Source organism: Agrilus planipennis, unplaced genomic scaffold (genome assembly GCF_000699045.2).
Source record: "Agrilus planipennis isolate EAB-ADULT unplaced genomic scaffold, Apla_2.0 scaffold101, whole genome shotgun sequence".
In the NCBI taxonomy this organism is placed as follows: Eukaryota; Metazoa; Arthropoda; class Insecta; order Coleoptera; family Buprestidae; genus Agrilus; species Agrilus planipennis.
This window is the reverse complement of record NW_020438899.1, coordinates 319,978-339,116: the sequence shown is the minus strand read 5'-3', so window position 1 is coordinate 339,116 and position 19,139 is coordinate 319,978. Positions and strand designations below refer to the sequence as shown.

General features: G+C 33.0%; 3 protein-coding genes across 3 annotated transcripts in view; 2 read left to right on the top strand and 1 right to left on the bottom strand.

Moving 5' to 3' along the window:
- LOC108735594 (paramyosin, long form) overlaps nt 1-4,087 on the top strand; it is a 24,575-nt gene extending 20,488 nt beyond the window's left edge. Inside the window, exons 15-16 of the mRNA XM_025973261.1 lie at nt 2,975-3,310; nt 3,590-4,087. Coding sequence (XP_025829046.1) covers nt 2,975-3,310; nt 3,590-3,784 — 531 coding nt within the window. The 3' untranslated portion in view covers nt 3,785-4,087. The remainder of the gene's footprint in view (nt 1-2,974; nt 3,311-3,589) is intronic.
- Nucleotides 351-1,467, top strand: LOC108735609 (paramyosin, short form-like). Its single transcript, XM_018467647.1, has one exon. The coding sequence runs from the start codon at nt 730-732 to the stop codon at nt 1,465-1,467; it is 738 nt and encodes a 245-aa protein (XP_018323149.1). The 5' UTR covers nt 351-729.
- A 17-nt stretch (nt 4,088-4,104) lies between the features above and the next one.
- On the bottom strand, nt 4,105-19,139 carry LOC108735608 (aurora kinase C-like). Its single transcript, XM_018467646.1, has 2 exons — nt 18,454-19,139; nt 4,105-4,981 (listed from the first exon to the last, which is right to left on the bottom strand). Exons 1-2 carry the CDS (start codon nt 18,965-18,967, stop codon nt 4,455-4,457), a joined length of 1,041 nt encoding a protein of 346 aa, XP_018323148.1. The 5' UTR covers nt 18,968-19,139; the 3' UTR covers nt 4,105-4,454.

The following is a 19,139-nucleotide window of genomic DNA, read 5'->3' as shown; positions in this document are numbered from 1 at the left end:
ACGAACGTGAAGAACTTACAGCAGCATACAAAGAAGCAGAAGCTGTAAGTAATAAAAACTTATTTAGAATTATTTTTATTTAGCTATCCGAAATGTTTGCTCTTTAGGGCCGTAAAGCTGAAGAACAAAGATCTCAACGTTTAACTTCAGAGTTGGCACAATTTAGACATGAAGCTGAAAAACGTTTACAAGAAAAGGATGAGGAAATTGAAGCAATTCGGTAAGTATCGTAATAAATGTTTTTTTTTAAGTAAAATTTCTTAATATCAAAATATTTAGATAGGTATCTTATTTCATTTTGCACTTTTTAAATAAATTCCTGACCACGATCCTTACAAAAATAATTTGTATAGAAATTCAGTCTATATAATTTAATTTGTTAGGCGGGAAACTGCGAAATTTTTACTATAACATAATTTGGTAGAAAACATTTTCCTTATCTGTCTCCTTTTAATTAATTACATACGGACTTTTGGCACCCTCTTAAGTGTATACACCTACAGGTGATTTCAGATGTAATGAAACAGTTCTCATACAGTGAATATACTAAACATGTTGTTCCGTGTTATTATTTTTACAACACACTATATACATGATTGCAAGTTAAAATTAGTGCTCCCGGGAAATAAGTAGCTGCCGGCATTAAAATAGCTCTCTATTCTGTATATAAAGAACGTGACGGTCTGAAGAAATGACCCTTTAAACCTTTGTTGCAACATATTAAAGAAAATGGTGGGGCAATCAAGTGCATCTAAACGCCTTAGCGAACGTGTGCCAAGGCTTTTATCTACAGCTAAGTCTATTTATGAAGACAATTACAGTCTTGGAGCAAACTACTACAAACCAGTGATTGATCATTTGAACAAAAAAGATATTAGAAAAGCAACAGTAAGTACATCCTCTTGCTTATCCACAAGAAACAGTGTGATTGAGTTGAATAAAAAAACCAAAGAGATTCTAAAAGATTCTAAGTTTCACACGAAATCAGTTTTTCGACCTTGTACTCTAGCAGAAGTGAGTAATTCATTGGAAAAGGTGAATCCAAGAAGAAAAAAGACAAGGAAAGAAAAAGAATTAGTAAGACAATTAAAGCAGCTAAAAGACAAAATGGGAGATGCAGCTCACGGTTACGACTCAGATTTGGACAAAAAGGTTGAATATGAGCTAAAGGCAATGCAGAAATTTCTCAGAGGTAAATCAGCCGATGGTATAGCTCACCAATTACTTTCTGAAAGCAGAAAAAATGTAGCCATTGCCCAAGAATTAGATGCAATTGAGAAGCAGCAACAGTCCGTTTTTGCACCTATGTGCGCTTTAAAAACGACATCAAGAGCTCATCTCAAGGTAATGGCATCTCGTATTGATAAAAAACTTGAAGAAAACTTAATTCGGCCATTGGAAGATCTCAGTGTCGATCTTAAAGGATTCAATCGGAGAACAGCTGAAATTTTTTACGATAAAAGGTGATTGAGAAGGTGACCTTCCTTGGTAAATTTATGTTGCTCTTTAAATGGTTAGTTTGTTTAACACTGTTTATCCTTCACCATACGAAATCTATTATTAAACATGTATTTCTACGATTAATTATTTCGAATTTATTAACATCCAACAGATGTAGAAAAAAAAAATGTAATAGAATTTAAATCGCTGTTAGTGTAATGTTAATTGTGTTAATTATAGTTAAACAACAAAAGTATCCATTGTTTTCTATTATTTTCAAAATAAACTAAATGAATTAATTCTACATTGCAGCAAGCAAACCAGCTTGGAAATTGAACAGCTGAATGCTCGTGTAGTTGAAGCTGAAACAAGATTAAAAACTGAAGTTCAGCGTATCAAGAAGAAGTTGCAGATTCAGATAACGGAATTGGAAATGTCCTTAGACGTGGCTAATAAGACAAATATCGATCTTCAGAAAACGATTAAGAGACAGTCTCTTCAACTAACCGAGATTCAAGCACATTATGACGAAGTTCAACGTCAACTAAACGTCACATTGGATCAACTTAGCGTTTCTCAAAGAAAAATTCAAGCATTGACTGCTGAAGCTGAGGAGATTAGGGGTAATTATGAGGCTGTAAGTATTACTTTTTGAATCTATTTACAATTTAAAAAATTATGAAAACTTAAACAGGCCCTTCGTGGAAAGAAAGCTGTTGAACTGCAATATGAAGAAGCCGTTTCACGTGTAAATGAGCTGCAAACAATTAATGTAAGCCTAGCTTCATCAAAGAGCAAATTGGAACAAGAGTTGGCCCAAGTTGCTGCTGATTATGACGAAATCACTAAAGAACTTAGAATATCCGATGAACGTTATCAAAGAGTACAGAATGAACTTAAACACACAGTGGAAATTCTTCATGAGGAGCAGGTAAATATGTGCATGTATTGTTTTTGTATTTGAAATTGAAAATACACGAAGAAAACTAAACTTCATAAATTGTGAAACAAATCAAGCTTATTCATATTTTACATAAATACATTTTAACTAAATCTTGTTATACTATACATTGTTTTTCTTTTAATGGCAATATTTTGTTCAGAAGTAATGTCTTTTGAAATAACAAAAAAACGATAGTATCATATAAATATTTAAAGGCTTAGTCCAAGTAGCAACTTCAGTTATTTTTGTTTAAATACCAATATTTGACAAAATTTAATGAGCATTTGTACAACATATTTCTAGTAACATACATTTATACTAACATATCATTTTGCACGTCTATATAGTTCAAATAGCCTTTACGCAAGTAAAGAGTTACTTTGTGAAATGCGAAGTGTTTTTATATATTTATATGATAATACACATATGAATAGTCTTCTTAAGTAAAATACTTTCAACATTTATACTTATACGAAGAGGTCAAATTGGTTTTTAAAAAACTTATATCAACTCATTTTTTTAAATCTAATCATTTTATTTTATGAATTTAAATGGAGTAGGTATAAGTATCAGTTCTGTTGATTGTTATAGGAACGCGTTGTCAAAATTGAAGCAATCAAAAAGTCCCTCGAAATTGAAGTCAAGAATCTATCTGTTCGTTTGGAAGAAGTTGAAGCCAATGCTATTGTTGGTGGTAAGCGTGTTATTAGTAAGTTAGAAGCTCGTATTCGGGATATGGAACTCGAATTGGACGAGGAAAAGAGACGCCATGCGGAAACAATTAAAATCTTACGCAAGAAGGAACGCACTGTAAAAGAAGTGATGATCCAATGCGAAGAAGATCAAAAGAATATCCAAATATTGCAAGAAACATTAGAAAAGGCATCCCAGAAGGTCAACTTGTATAAACGTCAGCTTGCCGAACAGGTATTTATTACTTTGCATAAAAATAGGTAGGTACTCTGGATAAGATAAAAAAATTCAAAAGTGTAAATCAATATTTATTCCGATTTATTTTTGACTCGTAATACTTCTTGGCCCGCAGTAGGTTTTAGGGAGACACTGTGCTGTTAAAGCAAATGCTAACTAAAATATAATAATTAAGTCTTGAAATTGGTAAGAAGTTACTTTATATACTAATGTGTATATATGTAAATACCTTATTTGAAGGAATAATGTGCAATTTACATTACTGTTATTTTTTAGGAGGGTATGTCGCAACAAAGTGTAACTCGCGTACGTCGTTTCCAAAGGGAATTGGAAGCAGCTGAAGATCGCGCCGATACAGCAGAGAGCAGTTTATCTTTGATCCGCGCCAAACATCGCACCTTTGTAACAACAAGCGGTGTTCCCGGCTCACAAGTATACCTTGTACAAGAAACTAGAACTTCCGAAATATAATTTATAGATTTTTAGTTGAAATGAAAAAATAAAAATACAGTAAACGCTCGCGATTAACTGCCACCTGTTACTTAAAAAAAAAGAAAACATTAAATTATTGCTATCACTTCTGTTTTCAATGCTGGTGCTATTATTACTACTTATACTTTTTTCGCTGTCTCTTTCAGGTTATAAATGTGTAATATTTATTCTTAGACAAACATTTTAATGTTTATTTCGGTTGATTTAAAATTATCGATTATTCAGGTATAGTTTGTTTTTAACCGTGTCTCAATATAAAACCAATAAATTGTATATCGATGATTTCCATGTTTTATTAACGAAAAATGTATTAAACAGTATATGTATGTTAAGGTAAAAAGTTTAGGATAATAATTGATGGCAATAGCATGGCCTTATTATTAATGTAAAACAAGATTTGAATAAAAAAAGTTCATATAGTAGTTGAATGAATTCTATAAGGGAAAAAGTGCAACATAAAAATTACTTATATGAAAAATTTATTTATTAAAAAGATATCATGTTAATGAAACTATTATTCAATCAATGAAAATCTCTTAAAGAACATAAAATTAGTTATCTTTCGTCTATTAAAAATGTGTAACATAAATAAATAAGAAAACTACACATAAAATATACCTATCAATCAATTAAAATGATATAAAATTACTTATTGAGATAGTGCTAAAATCCAGGGATGTTCAAGAATCCCATTTAAATCTAACCTTTTATCTGGATTGACAACCAATAAGTTAGAAATTAAATGTTGAGCAGGTTCCGACACGTAACTGGGAAATGTGAATATTGCTTTGCTGATTTTCCTGTACGTTTCATCATAAGAAGTGGATTCAAAAGGAGGCTTTCCAGTTAAAAATTCATAACACAATACACCAAGACTCCAAAGATCAACCTTTTCGTTGTGAGTTTTTCCATGTACCATTTCTGGGGAAAGATAATCTAATGTTCCACAAATAGTAGCTCTCCTCGATGAAGGAGCATGAACTGACCAGCCAAAATCAGCAATTTTAATTTCACCTTTACAACCAATTAACAAATTTTCGGGTTTAATATCACGATGAATAACTTTTTTTGTATGACAATATTTTAAGGCATCTGTAATTTGTGCTAAATATTTTGCAGATCTTTCTTCGGAAAATCGTTTATTTTCAGATGCTTGTAATTCTTTGTAACAAGCTCCTAGAAAACAAAAAAATAGATTAAGGATTAATTAAAAACACAAAAACATATAACATATGTACGACATTATTAAATAACAAGTTTTATAAATGAATTATTTCCCATTTCAAACGAGATTTATCTTTAGTGCATTCTATTTACATTCTCAAGTAAACGTTAATGGTTCCAAACAAATTTCATACAAAATTTAAATTGTACGTTTGAAACCTGATGCTTTTCAGAATTAAGTGGTTTCAGTATCACCAGATTCTTAATAAGAAGAGTATAAAAAATCGTAAAGTGACTTCAAATTGTCAAATTTTATGAAGAACAACGATATGCTTTAAAAATGATGACAAAAAAATAATTACATCTATAACTACTTGTAGATATAGCTGACGAAACAACTAACTACAATCTTTTGTACGAATTTTTGAAATTAATCAAAGTCACGTTATAGTTCTCCCGAAAAGGTAGATACGTTAATTTCGGACTGTGATAATTTTGACGCAAATGTCTCTACCACAACTCCGGCCTATAGAAATTTAACATTTCGAGACATTGTTAGTAAATTAACCGGCAAAGCAGAAACTGCATGTTTAGTAGAAAGGCCAAATGATTGGTCTATTCTAAAAGCTTTAATCACAACCAAATTCAAATCTTCAGAAAATACCGATTTGTTATTCAATAACTAATTTCCTGTATTCGAAAACCTAATGAATTTGTAGATTTTTACAACAAAATTCATATTATTTTAACAAAACTAGCAGGCATTTTTGCAGGCGCAAACGCATTGATGAGTCACTATAAGAAAGAGGCACACAGTATTTTTAAATTATCTGTAGGGGAACTCTATTATTCAGATTCAAAAGTAAGAAGGCCAATTTCTTTATCGCAGGCTCTTAATTATTTTAAATAATTAGACAACGAAAATAAGAAATTAAAGATACATAGGTAAATGGCAGGTACTTCCAAGAAACCACAACCACACAACACTCCTACACAAAAACCACAATCACAGACAAATGACTTTGCACCACGATAAAATTCTAGTCCAATGCAAAAACAACCCTTTACCAACCCCAAAACCTTTCAACAGATTCCTGGACAACAATTTCCTTTATTAAACAAAATTTAAAAAACACACGAATACATTTTCATGAGACTAGAGGTAAAATTTTAGCAAACATCAGTTTTAAAATCGCAGTCAATTTACACAAAGGATCTTGTATTCTCGACCACGAACAAATTGTACAAGGTATCTACAATGTAGATAACGGTTTTGTTGATGTACAATGTCTGAATAACATTTACATCAATGAACCTATGGAGGGTATCTACCCTTAACCAATACATCTACTGAGACAAAGCCCTGATTGATGACAATATTACAAACTGCGACGTAATTAAACAACTCAAGCTAGATTATATGTATAATAATAGTACTAAAAAAGACGGACGCATCAGGAAAAAAGAAATGGCACATGATCATTGACTTTCGCGAATGGAACAAACAGACAATATAAGACAAATACCCTTTACCAAGAATCGAAGACGTTTTAGACACTTTAGAAAAATGTTCCTATTACTCTACTTTACACTTAACTTCCGGCTTTCTACAAATCCCTCTACATGACGATAGTACCGAACAAACTACTTTTTTCGTCTATAAAGGTCATTACGATTACGTACGTATGCCATTTGGACTCAAAAAGGCACCAACTACATTCCAACACATAATGGACACGGTATTACGTGACATCTTATACAAATTTGCCTGTTTGCATGGACGACATTGTCATATTTTCAAAATCATTACCCGAACACTTAATACATTTAAATAAGTTTTTCAAAGACTAAAAGATGTAAATTTAAAAGTATCTTTCAATAAATTAGAATTTTCGAGAAAAGAAGTCCCCTTTTTTGGACATGTAATCACCACCGAAGAAATTAAACCTAACCCGACAAAATTATTTCCATCAAAAAATTTCTAGTTCCAAAAACAGTAGAGTTGAAATCAATTTTAGTCTTGAGCGGCTATTATCGAAAATTTATAAAGTATTATTCCAAAATTATCATTTCCCTTACTAGATGTTTAAAGAAAAAATACTTCTATTAATACTAAAGATCCCTAGTATTTAGAAGCTATCGACAAAATTAAAGGATTAATCACAAACGCTCCAGATTAAGCATATCCAGACTTTAACAAACATTTTTCTATTGCCATCGACGCTAGTGATAAAGGGATAGATTCTGTTATTTTCCAAGAAGGACACCCCATTGCTTTTTACCCTCGTACCCTTAATACAGCTGAAAGAAACTACAGTACTACGGAAAAAGAATTATTAGCTGTAGTTGACTCTTGTAAACATTTTAGGCCCTACATTTATGGTAGAAAATTTACCCTATTTACGGATCATGTGCCCTTAGTATGGTTGCAAAACCTTAAAGAACACAATAGCACATTAATAGATTAGCAAGCTGTTAAATCAAACTTTCGAAATACAATTTTAAAATTAAACACATAAAAGGAAAAGAAAATCATATAGCAGACTGATTTTAGATACCTAGGAAGTCAGATAAATGAGGATGGAAGGAGTAGTAGGGATATAAAGCAGAGGATAGCGCAGGGTCGTGTCGCCTTTAATAAAAAGAAGTCACTTCTATGCTCGCGAACGGTTAATTTAGAAATTCGAAAAAAGTTGTTAAAGGTGTATGTTTGGAGCACGGCGTTGTACGGATGCGAAACATGGACAGTGGGAGCGGCGGAAAAGAAAAGGTTAGAAGCGTTCGAAATGTGGTGTTATAGGTGGATGATGAGGATATCGTGGGTAGAAAAGGTTAGAAATGAAGAGGTATTGGAAAAAATAGGAGAACAGAGGACTCTATGGAAGTCAATAAAAAATAGGCGAGATAGGTTGGTAGGACACCTTCTGAGGCATGAAGGTCTAATCAGAGACATATTAGAGGCAGAAACAGGAGTTAAGAGGGGTAGAGGTAGACCTAGATTAGATTACTGTTCGCAAATAGTTAAGGATGTGGGTTGTTCTAGTTTTAGGGAAATGCGAAGTTTAGCTCAGGATAGGAAAGAGTGGAGGTACGTGTCCAACTAGTCTTAGGACTGATGACCTTATGATAATGATGATGATAGCAGACACACTTTCGCGAATGCCCTTCAAGAAGACGAGTTTAACATGCACCTTTGTGCAGAGCAAGACCTAAACTTCTTATCACCCGAAGAAGCTGATGAACTTCTGGCATTAATAACAATGATGATTTAGTCACCGTGCACTCCAATCAAGACCATGTATCTACAATGATATTATCCGAAGAGTAACCTCTTCAGGTTTTCCTTTTACAATTCAGCTTTAAATTAGGAAAACGAAAATTTACGACTAAAATTACCCAACGGTCGATACAGGATTAACATTACCTTAGAAGACGAGCAAACCCCATTTTGGCTTAAACATCAATTAACAAACACACCCTTTTAAGTACCTCTTCAAGAAGGAATACAATTTGACAACAAAATTAACGACACTATTCAACACTCTGTATATCAAGCACTACACAAATTATTATCAGGAAAAAATAATAAAGTTACCTTCACAAAAACCCTTCTTGATGTAACACTCTATAATAGAGAAAAGGCCTTTACAACCCATTTTAGAACGAAATTTTATTATCCAAATTTAAAAAAAATAATCACATTTTTACATTAATAAATGTAACGTATGTTTAAAATCCAAAAATGAACGAAACCCTTATAAGCCACCCTATAAAGAAACCATGGTAAAGTCAAAACCCTTTGAAATCATTATGATGGATTTGTTTACAATTGACAACAATACATTCTTGACATTTTTTAATCATTTCAGTAAATACTCACATGCTTACCACATCACATAAAAAACGGAATTACTACTGTTAATAAATTAAGACATTTCGGTAACCATCATAATCTCCCAAGTTGATAATGGTACCGTATTAAAGTGGAAAAAACACAAATAATCCGATTTTCTTAAAATTGAAGACTTTTTCGATTTTTTACATGAAAGATGTAGAATTATTGAACCACTAGCGTTAAAATCTCAATGTTATGTTGTAAGCAATCATTCCATCTCAAACATTATTATCAACTGTTGTCCCTGATATACTACACGCATCAGGTCAACCGCATATTTGCAGAATTCTAATTGACAACGGATAGCAATCTAACATTCCTACTGTCAAAAAGTCAAAATATAATAAGTTCCAATTAACAACTACGTTTTCATTGCATCCAAAATTAACCGATCATTTGCCGTCTCGACATATACAAAGAGAAGCGTTGAATATACCTAAAAATATTAAATTAGCTGATTCCAACTTCAACGCCATTTTAGGTTCAGCTGTTTTCCACAAATTTTTATGTGTCGATAAAATATCTCTTTCAGGAAATAACATAACATTGTTAAAAACTCAATTTGGATGGATAATTATTGGTGAGCTTTTTGAAAATTCTCCCCATAGCAAATCAGTCAGTAATTTGTCAGCTAGTCTATTACACCGCATGTATTGTATATTGGACACCAAAACATGAACTTGCAGTAAAACGCATAACCAAAATAACTATTTTGTCCCAAATAGCACAATTATTTGACCCTTTAGGGTTATTAGGTCTTGTAATAATAAAGGCAAAAATATTGATGCAGCGATTATGGCAACTGAAATGCTCTTGGGATGAGACGGTACCGTTAGAAACATTTACGTTTTGAACTAATTTTAGAAATCAGTTACTTCTTCTAAACAACATTGAGTTTCAAAAAAATATTATCAGTAACAATCATTGTTCAATACAGTTGCACGGTTTCTGCGACGCAAGCGAACGTGTCTATGGAGCTTGCATTTACATGCGTTGTATCCATAATCACGGTAACGTAAATATTAATCTGGTCTGTTCCAAATCACGAGTAGCTCTGTTAAAGGTATTATCACTACCTAGATTAGAATTATGCGCAGCCCTTTTGTTATGTAAACTTCTTAAAACAACATATGCAAGTCTGCGTCGCATTCATATTAATGACATAACGCTACGGTTAGATTCGACTATAACACTTAGCTCTTAGCTGGAACTCCAAAAGTCCACACATCGCGAAACGCGTTGCCGGAATTCAGGAACTAACGATTAAACATAATTGGAGACACATCACGTCAAGTGATAACCCTGCTGATCTGGTATCGCGAGGTTTAAATCTATCTGAATTACTACCATCTGCCCTGCGGCGATCTGGTCCACAATAGCTTCAACAGAGTGAATACAATTGACCTGAAACATACTTTTGCAGACGAAATCCCAGAAAAACTTGCCGTTATTAGCCTCCAATCAACTACCTCTAATAATATATTTTTGTGGTTTTCATATTTCCTTCGTTTATAGCGTGTATTGATCTACTGCTTAAGGTTCATTCATAACATTAAAAACAAAAAAAAAACAAATTTTCACGTCTATAGCGTTTATTAAGCAAAATTATTGGGTAACTAACGGTACAAATACTATTAAAAACGTATTAAGAAAATGTGAAACTTGCTTGGCGCCAAGCCGATAATAACTGAATACATCATGGCACCGTTACCAAAAAAATCGAGTACATTTAAAAGACCATTTCTACATACTGGAATTGATTATTGCGGTCCTTTCTTTGTTAAGGAAAGACATTTCAGAAATTGCGGAAGGGTTAAGGTATATGTTGCTATATTCGTCTGTCTTGTAACTAAAGCTGTACAATCGGAGTGGTTAATGATCTAACTACAGAAGCGCTTTTTGCCACTTTCTGCAGATTCTTTGCGCGTAGAGGAAAATCTACCGATGTATATTCAGATAATGCAAAAAATTTTGTTGGTGCTAAAGGTGCACTAAACAAATTATACAAAGGAATTCCTGAAACTAACAATAATCCTAAACCCATCAATGATTTTTTAACTAATCAAAACATTAACTGGCACTTAATTCCTCCTTGAGCCCTTCACTTTGGTGAACACATTAAATTCGAATCGTTGGCAATACTGTTATCTTACGAAGCATTGTCAACCATATGTGCTGAAATAGAAGCCATATTAAACCCCTACCCCTGTCATCAGATCCTACTGATCTCTTAGCTTTAACGCCTAGCCATTTCCTTATTGGAGAGCCGCTTACGACTATTCCGGAGAATTATTAAACCGAAATTCCATGCAATCGCCTATCCACTTGGCAATATTTGCAAAAAATGCGCCAGCACTTCTGGAATCGTTGACACAAGGAATATCTTCACGAATTAACCGTTCGAAAAAAATGGAACAATGATGGCATAACCAACATTAAAATTGGGACAGTTGTTCTGCTAAACGAAGACAACTTGCCTCCCATGCAGTGGAAGCTGGGGGGAATTACATCAGTTCATGCAGGAAGCGACGGTAAGATTCGCGTAGTTTCCGTAAAAACTGTTACAGATAAATATACGCGAAGTGTCAAAAAGCTTGTGTTCAATTTAAAATAAGAACATTGATGACAACTTCCGGTATAACCGAACGTACAACAAGAATGGCATTATTTTATTTAAAGAGAGCACCCCCGAAAACCCTAGACCCCAAAACTTTAAAACTTAATTCGAAGCAGTTTCTAAAATATTTTAATGGATCGTCACCGTAAGACACCCTCTATAAGAACAAAAAGAATTCTAGAAACTATCGTCCCATATAAAACGTTTGAAAAATTAATACACACTTATATTAGTGAATACCTAGAAAAATTAAAACTACTATATTATCGCAGCAACAATTCTGCAAAGGCATGCGTGTGTATAATGCCTTAGCGTATGTAACAAATATTATCTATGAGAACTTTGACCTAAGTAGACCAGTAATAACAGCGTTCTTCGACTTCTCAAAAGCCTTTGACGCTGTTAACCATGCAATTCTACTAATCAAGCTTGGCATACATAATAAAGTCAAAATTCTAAATATTTTACTCTATTATTATATATTGAGAGAACAATAAATCTACTAACCCGTACACCTACTACAAGAAGAAGAACGATACCCTTATCTTTCTAGACTAGTAGCAGGTAATGAACACCGCTTGTACTTATATAAAATTTGTGCATCATTCTCTCTATTGAAACAGTTTGCAGTATGTCTCTCTTTCATTACTATACAACCAATTGCTTCATGAATTGTGAATAAATTACAATGGCGTTCACAAGTGTTACTAGTATATTTAATGATTTTTAAAAAAATGAACAAAACTAATTACAATGTACATAATCAAACTAAGAAATTAATAAAAAAGTACAGAAGTGTTTATTGTATTTATACCATGCTTATTTTTACCATACTTTGCTTGACTTGACAATTAACTATTTACTTTAAATTATAACATCAATCACTAATGAAAACATTTAACTTTTTCTTTTGCAGTATCTATTGAGGTACCTAACTTTGTCGTATACCTAACTGAAATATAATAGCTCTTCCCTACATTTGCATCATGTCATTAATAAATTTTGGTAATTTTAAACAAATCGAAACAACTAGTCTTTATACCAAAACTGCCTTTCGAATGTTCAGCTGTGTTCTTCCTGCTCTGAAAAAACTTTTGTTTTTATTTATCGTTATTGTTATTTCTGTTATTATTTTTGTTATCATTTGTACGTTTTTCAGTCAATTTAGTGAAATTTGGAAATGTCACAGTTAAATCAACAAGCTTAAGAAGTCATTTTGAAGGAATTAGAGATAGCTTTAAATAAAATGGAAGCGGTACTCACAGATCAGTACTGTATGAAAATAAATAAAAGTAAAACCAAGATACTGGAATGCAAGGGAAGGAAAAGTAGGAAAAGTGTGAATATAAAGGTAGGAGACGAAAAATTAGAAGAAGTGACCGATTTTAGGTAATTAGGAAGTCAGATAAGTCAGGACGGAAGGAGTAATAGGGATATAAAGCAGAGAATAGCGCAGGGTCAAGTCGCCTTCAATAAAAAGAAGTCATTTCACTTCGAAAAAGGTTGTTAAAGGCGTATGTTTGGAGCACGGCGCTATACAGGTGCGAAACATGGACAGTGGGCGCGGTGGAAAAGAAAAGGTTAAAAGCTTTCGAAATGTGGTGTTATAGGCGAATGATGAGGATAACGTGGGTAAAAAAGGTTAGAAATGAAGAGGTATTAAAAAGAATAGGAGAACAGAGGACTCTATGGAAGTCAATAACAAATAGGCGAGATAGGTTGGTAGGACACCTTCTCAGACATGAAGGTCTAGTCAGAGACATATTATAGGTAGAAACAGGAATTAGGATGGGTAGTGGCAGACCTAGGTTAGATTACTGTTCGCAAATAGTAAAGGATGTGGGCTGTTCTCGTTTTAGGGAAAGATTGCTTCAGGATAGGAAAGAGTGGAGGTACGTGTCCAACCAGTCTTAGGACTGTCGACCTTATGATGATAATGAAAAAGGAATAATGATGGACCTTTACTTCCCGTTACTTGTGTTCAAAATAGGATTGCTACACCAATATTGAATCTGATAAAGCATTAACCCATGTAGAACTCTTGTCCCTCTGTAAAATACAGCAACGAAAGAAGGAATACATTATTGATACTATGGCCCTACAATACGGACATAAAGTTCTGAGGCTTCCCCGTTATCTTTGTCAATATAATCCAACTGAGATGGTCTGGGGCATAGCTAAAACTTATTACGAAAAATACGTAAGACGAGATGGCTTGAAAGATGAAAACATGCTTGCGGTGTGGAAGGAAGCCTCAGAAACAACACAGAAGAGATGTACTGCAAAACTGTTAGAAAAACTAAAACACTGATCGAGGAAGATTTTTCGAGAGAAATTCTGTTAGAATGTGAACTCCTTGTAATAGAAACTAATGGAATTCAACAGATTCTGAAGAAGATGAGTCACCATCTCTTACACTTTCTATTTTTATTATATTATTTCTATTTATTTTCATAATTACCTTTTCATTATCATTTACTGTGCTCCAACTTTTGGCAATATCTATATTGTAAATATGTTATTTAAATACACTGGAAAAGGTAGTTTTGTTCACTTATTTAAAAATCATATTAAGTGTACGAGTAAAAAACATGTGAACGTCACTGTAGTTTATTCAAGATTCATGAAGCAAATGGTTTTACTGTAATAAATGAGACACACTCTACAAACTGTTTAAATGGAGAGACAGATGCACAAATTTTATAAAGTACTAGTAGTGTACGTTGCCTGTCACTAGCCGAGAAAAATAAAGGTATCTTTCTCTTCCTTAAAGTATACGAGTTAGTAGATTTATTGATCCAATAATAAATAATAAAGTGAAAAATTTACAATTTTGACTCTAAAATCCAAAATCAGCAAAATTAACTGAATGGACTATACAGAATACATAGGTATGGTGAATTTCTAACACTTAATATCGGTGTACCTCAATAAACTATTCTTGGACCCTTACTCTTTCTATGTATATCTATTATTGATATGTTTAACGAACTACCATCACACACAGTGTTCTCCTTTGAAGACAATACTGTCTTGGTCGTACATGGAAAGGATTGGACACTAACCCAAAGGACGATGAGCGCTCACTTAGTCATAATTTCTTTCTGGATGAACAGAAATCAACTAACACTAAATATTAACAAATCAGCATACGTCGGATATCTCTTTCAAGTACGGTGGATCACAAATTAAACCTCTTTTTTGTACATCTCAGAAGTATGGTGGTGTAAAGTATATACCACTAAAACAAAAATCGTTTTCGAATAGGCACACCGGTTTAAACATTGTACCACATATCTAGGCGTCCCATTCGATCTTTAAGGGTCTGGTGATGCAATTTCTAAGGGTATACGTGAGTTATGATTGCAATTTTACACCACTTATTTGCATCCTTTCATCGTGTACGATTTGTACAGGTTACTGGTAATAATAAAGAAGCGTTTTTAATGTTATTATTGTGAAAATTAAAAGAATCGTATCCTACTGAGGCAGATAAAGGAGGAAAAGTAATTTTTTTTATTCCTACACGTTATTTACGTGACGGTTTTTTGTCATTATGTTTAGTGTAGATAAATAGTACCACCGTACCAATCAATAGCAACATGAGTCGAAGGAGGCAACCAGTAACTTTTAAGTTAGTTGGGCTGACAGAAGACGAATTATATGATGAAATAGATAAAATTGGAAATGACTGTGCCTCAATTCCTTTCGGCGGTTCCGACAATGACAGCGACGTTGATGAAGAAAACGATGAATTGGTAGTACAAGGTATGACTCCAAACCTGGTATTTGTAGTGATGCCACAATTGTGTTATCTGGTTCGGATAATGAATCGTCTGAAGAATAGGATCCAGACGACATAGTGCCATTAGCGACATTGACACAAAAATATAGAAAACAGAACTCAATAATTTAGAATAATCATCTAAACAATATCAATCCACCGGAGCAATTCATTTGCAATATTGGACTTCCTCGTCACTTTTATGAAGATAACGAACATTTGAATCTTTTTGAAGCGTTTAATTCGCTATTCACTGACGATATTCTAGCTTCGGGAAAACCATATGCTAAGACAGATATTACGGAAATTAAAACATTTTTAGATATTAATCTTCTAATGGGTATAAAAAAGTACCCCAGCTTAGAGACCATTGGAGTTCGTCTCCTGATTTTCACGATCCGTACATAAACAAACTAATGACACTACATAGGTTCGGCTGGCTTCTTACGCACGTCCATCTACATGATAACAGCATAATGTCTGAACGCGGTAATTATAACAGATAACGGCCTTTTCTTGATTTATTAAAAACTAATTTTCAGTCATGTCTACAGCCTCATGAGAACATTGACGTAGACGAGTCAATGATACAATTTAAAGGACACTCTTCTCTAAAACAATATTTGTCTAAAAAAAACATCAAAAGGGGCTATAAGGTGTGGATATTAGCTGATGAAACGGGGCATTGTTGGAATTTTGAGATATACACTGGGAATACAGAAAATGGGATAGAAAAAGTTGTAAAAACATTGACGGCCCCGCTTATAAATAAAAATCATTTTTTGACAACTTTTTGTTTCGGTGAATCTCCTGCAAGATTTTCTTTCACTAAAATTATTTACTACTGGCACGGTCAATTCAAACCGGAAGGATCTGCCTCAGTTCAAACCTGATAAAGATCTAAAACGAGGAGAATATAAATGGCACACGAGTAATATAAGAGTGACCGCAGTAAAATGGCGCGATAAGAGATCTGTTCATCTCCAGTCTAATTATCACCATCCTTCTATTACTACGGAAGTTAGAAGGAAGAAAAAAGATGGAACTTTTGTTCAAATACCTCGCCCTAGTTTACTCACTGACTACAATAAGAAAATGAACTTCGTAGATAAATTTGACCAAAAACGAGCACCCTACGGGCTTGACCAGAGAAGTCATAAATGGTGGCACAAAATTTTTTTCTTCTTCATAGACACAACCTTGGTAAATGCGTTTGTTGTTTATAAATTGCATAATAAGTCAGTGACGGTCTCGTTACAAGAACGTTTGTGAAAAAAAAATCTCTACCCATAGAACTTGTTGCAACAATTAAAAACCATAAACCTTCAGTATCAAATATTATCCGACCAAATGCGAGTAATACATTGCAGTAAAAGTTACCATTGTCTAAAAGGAAAACTGTAAAACAAGAATTTGAAACCATTTTTCAATATGAGTACGATGAAAATATTGTGGGAAAACAGTATATCGACAGAGGAAAACTACTCAAAACACACCACCCATAAGCAGTACACATACACAATGTTTGAAAACGAACAAGAATACGATAAATTGAATAGTGTTTTCGAGAAACTGAATACGTCAACAGTCCACAAATAACTATATCACGCGGTACCTTCCAAGGTAATTCATTGTGCCCTCTACAATTCTGTATAGCTTTTAACCCATTGTCAAACAACCTTCAAAAAAGTAAAAAAAGGTCATTTATAGTTCAACAATTATATATCATTTAGTATTCAGGGTGCCTCACGGTGACTACCCATTTGTATATATCGGAAACTACTTCGATATAAATTTTGAAAATTTCGGCAATAGCGTTATTGGGTTTGCTCTCCTCCGTTAAAATAACGGCATCTATATAGCACTTCCGGTTAAACCGTCATTTTAAATGGAACATCATGTATATTATAACGGTTTTAATTCTACTTATGATTTTAGATGGACTTTTATAGGGCTTTTCTACTCCCAAAATTTAACATTACATTTTTTTTTTAAAAAGTAGAAAGCAGTAAAACAACAAACTTATTATCAAATAAGCCAAAACAACCCATACATACCTAATAAATGTTGCTGTACCAAACACCGAAAATCATAAACAAAAACATGTCGGTATAATTCAAAAATGTATACCTGTGGAGTCAGAACACAATTCGAATTATTCCAATAATAATTTTATCAATAGGCATTACACTCAAAACATTAAATGCTAGCCTGTAGAGTTGAAACTACATAAGCTTACACACATCAGTCTACAAAAATCAGTAGTCCTTGATATATATGGAATAGTACGCAGATTGCTTAACACTTCTGTCATATCCCCCTTTCCAAGTAACACAATAGGTTAAATTAGAAGCGGAGTTTTTAATAATCACCGACTATACTTCAAGGCAAGAAGTACTGATAGCTCCATAAAAAATTCAATAATAGTAAATTGATTTTCATATTATATCCCAAAAGTTATGAATGATATTCTTTGGTATCACCAGTCTTCACTTGCTCAATGGTAGCCAGTGAAAACTGAGAAAGCCAGATGAACATAATAATAATTTTTAACTAAGAAATATGCAAAGAAAATTTAAATTGACCAAAATACTTAAACCTAATACTTTAACGAAACAATAACTTAATTATGCATTAGAATATGCAGTTATGCGATTAATTACTTAAACGTTTTGATAGTCAACCAGTTCCAGAATATAATATTATGAGTCTTTATTATGGAAACCATAGACTGCAACACAAAAAATTTCTTTTTCATTTTCATTGGTTAATATCTTTTAAACAGCTTAATCAAGTAGGATGGCATTTTACAAAACCCTAGTTCTTTAACATTTAAATCGATAGCTTTTATGTCAGTTTACGTATCTTTTGTGGTGTTTCTACAATCTTTAAACAAAAACTGCAATTTTAAACGATTTAATTCACAGCTGCCTGAGGGATAGACAAACGCACAGACATATTGTACTTATGGTAAAACAATTATTACATTTTATGATGTAATTTAACCACATATTGTATTATTTAACAATTCCTCGGTATATTGTACACCCTCTTACTTCTAGAAAAAATATGATGCATTTGTTTAATTTTTTTCATCAAACACATCCATTATTTTAAACAAAAATCAAATTGAATTTATAATTAAATCTGTCTAGGTCATAAATTCATTGCAGTTAAAATTGTCTTACCTCCAGGAGCATACTCTAATATCAGATAAACCCTCTCTTCATCGTGGAAGTAGCCATAAAGTCGTAAAATATTCGGATGTCTCAAGTGAGACTGAATTTCAATTTCTCTTCTGACTTGATGTTCATTTTGTAAATTTTTAATCATTTTCTTAAACATAACTTTTAAGGCGACTACAAATTTAGATTTCTTTTCACGTGCTAAGTAAACATTTCCAAACTTTCCTTTTCCTAAAGCCCTTCCTATATCAAAATCTGAAAGTGTCCATGTCTTTCTATTTTCATTGCGACATTGTTTGACATGTTCTCCGGTACTTTCAGCATCTATTTGCTTTTTTCTATTACTTCTTATATTTTCATGTTGAGTGACGTTTGATGAAGAGTTTTCATTCAATATAAACCCACTTTTTTGAGAAACTGAAGGTGCACATTCACTCATGGTTTTAGTTTTTTTATTTAATTCGACTTTCACTGCAGTTGTTCTTTTTTCACTTTTATTTTTTACATCTCCACACATACTCTACTTACTTCATGACTACGCATAACATTTAATGTATGATTGCCACTTTCTTTTTCCCTTTTTAAATTTCAAAATCAACCGTTAAGAAACGTTTCTAATAATAATGTCAACTGATGACAACTTGTCAACTTAAAAAAAAGTAGTGTCTACAAGCCACATTTTCATAGAC

What these genes read in the sequence shown, in the direction of transcription:
- LOC108735609 (XM_018467647.1), top strand. Translation starts at nt 730, where the DNA reads ATGGTGGGGCAATCAAGTGCATCTAAACGCCTTAGCGAACGTGTGCCA.
- LOC108735608 (XM_018467646.1), bottom strand. Translation starts at nt 18,967, where the DNA reads ATGTGTGGAGATGTAAAAAATAAAAGTGAAAAAAGAACAACTGCAGTG. An exon ending in ATTAGAGTATGCTCCTGGAG is followed by an intron (nt 4,982 to 18,453) that starts GTAAGACAATTT and finishes TTTGTTTTCTAG; the next exon opens with GAGCTTGTTACAAAGAATTA.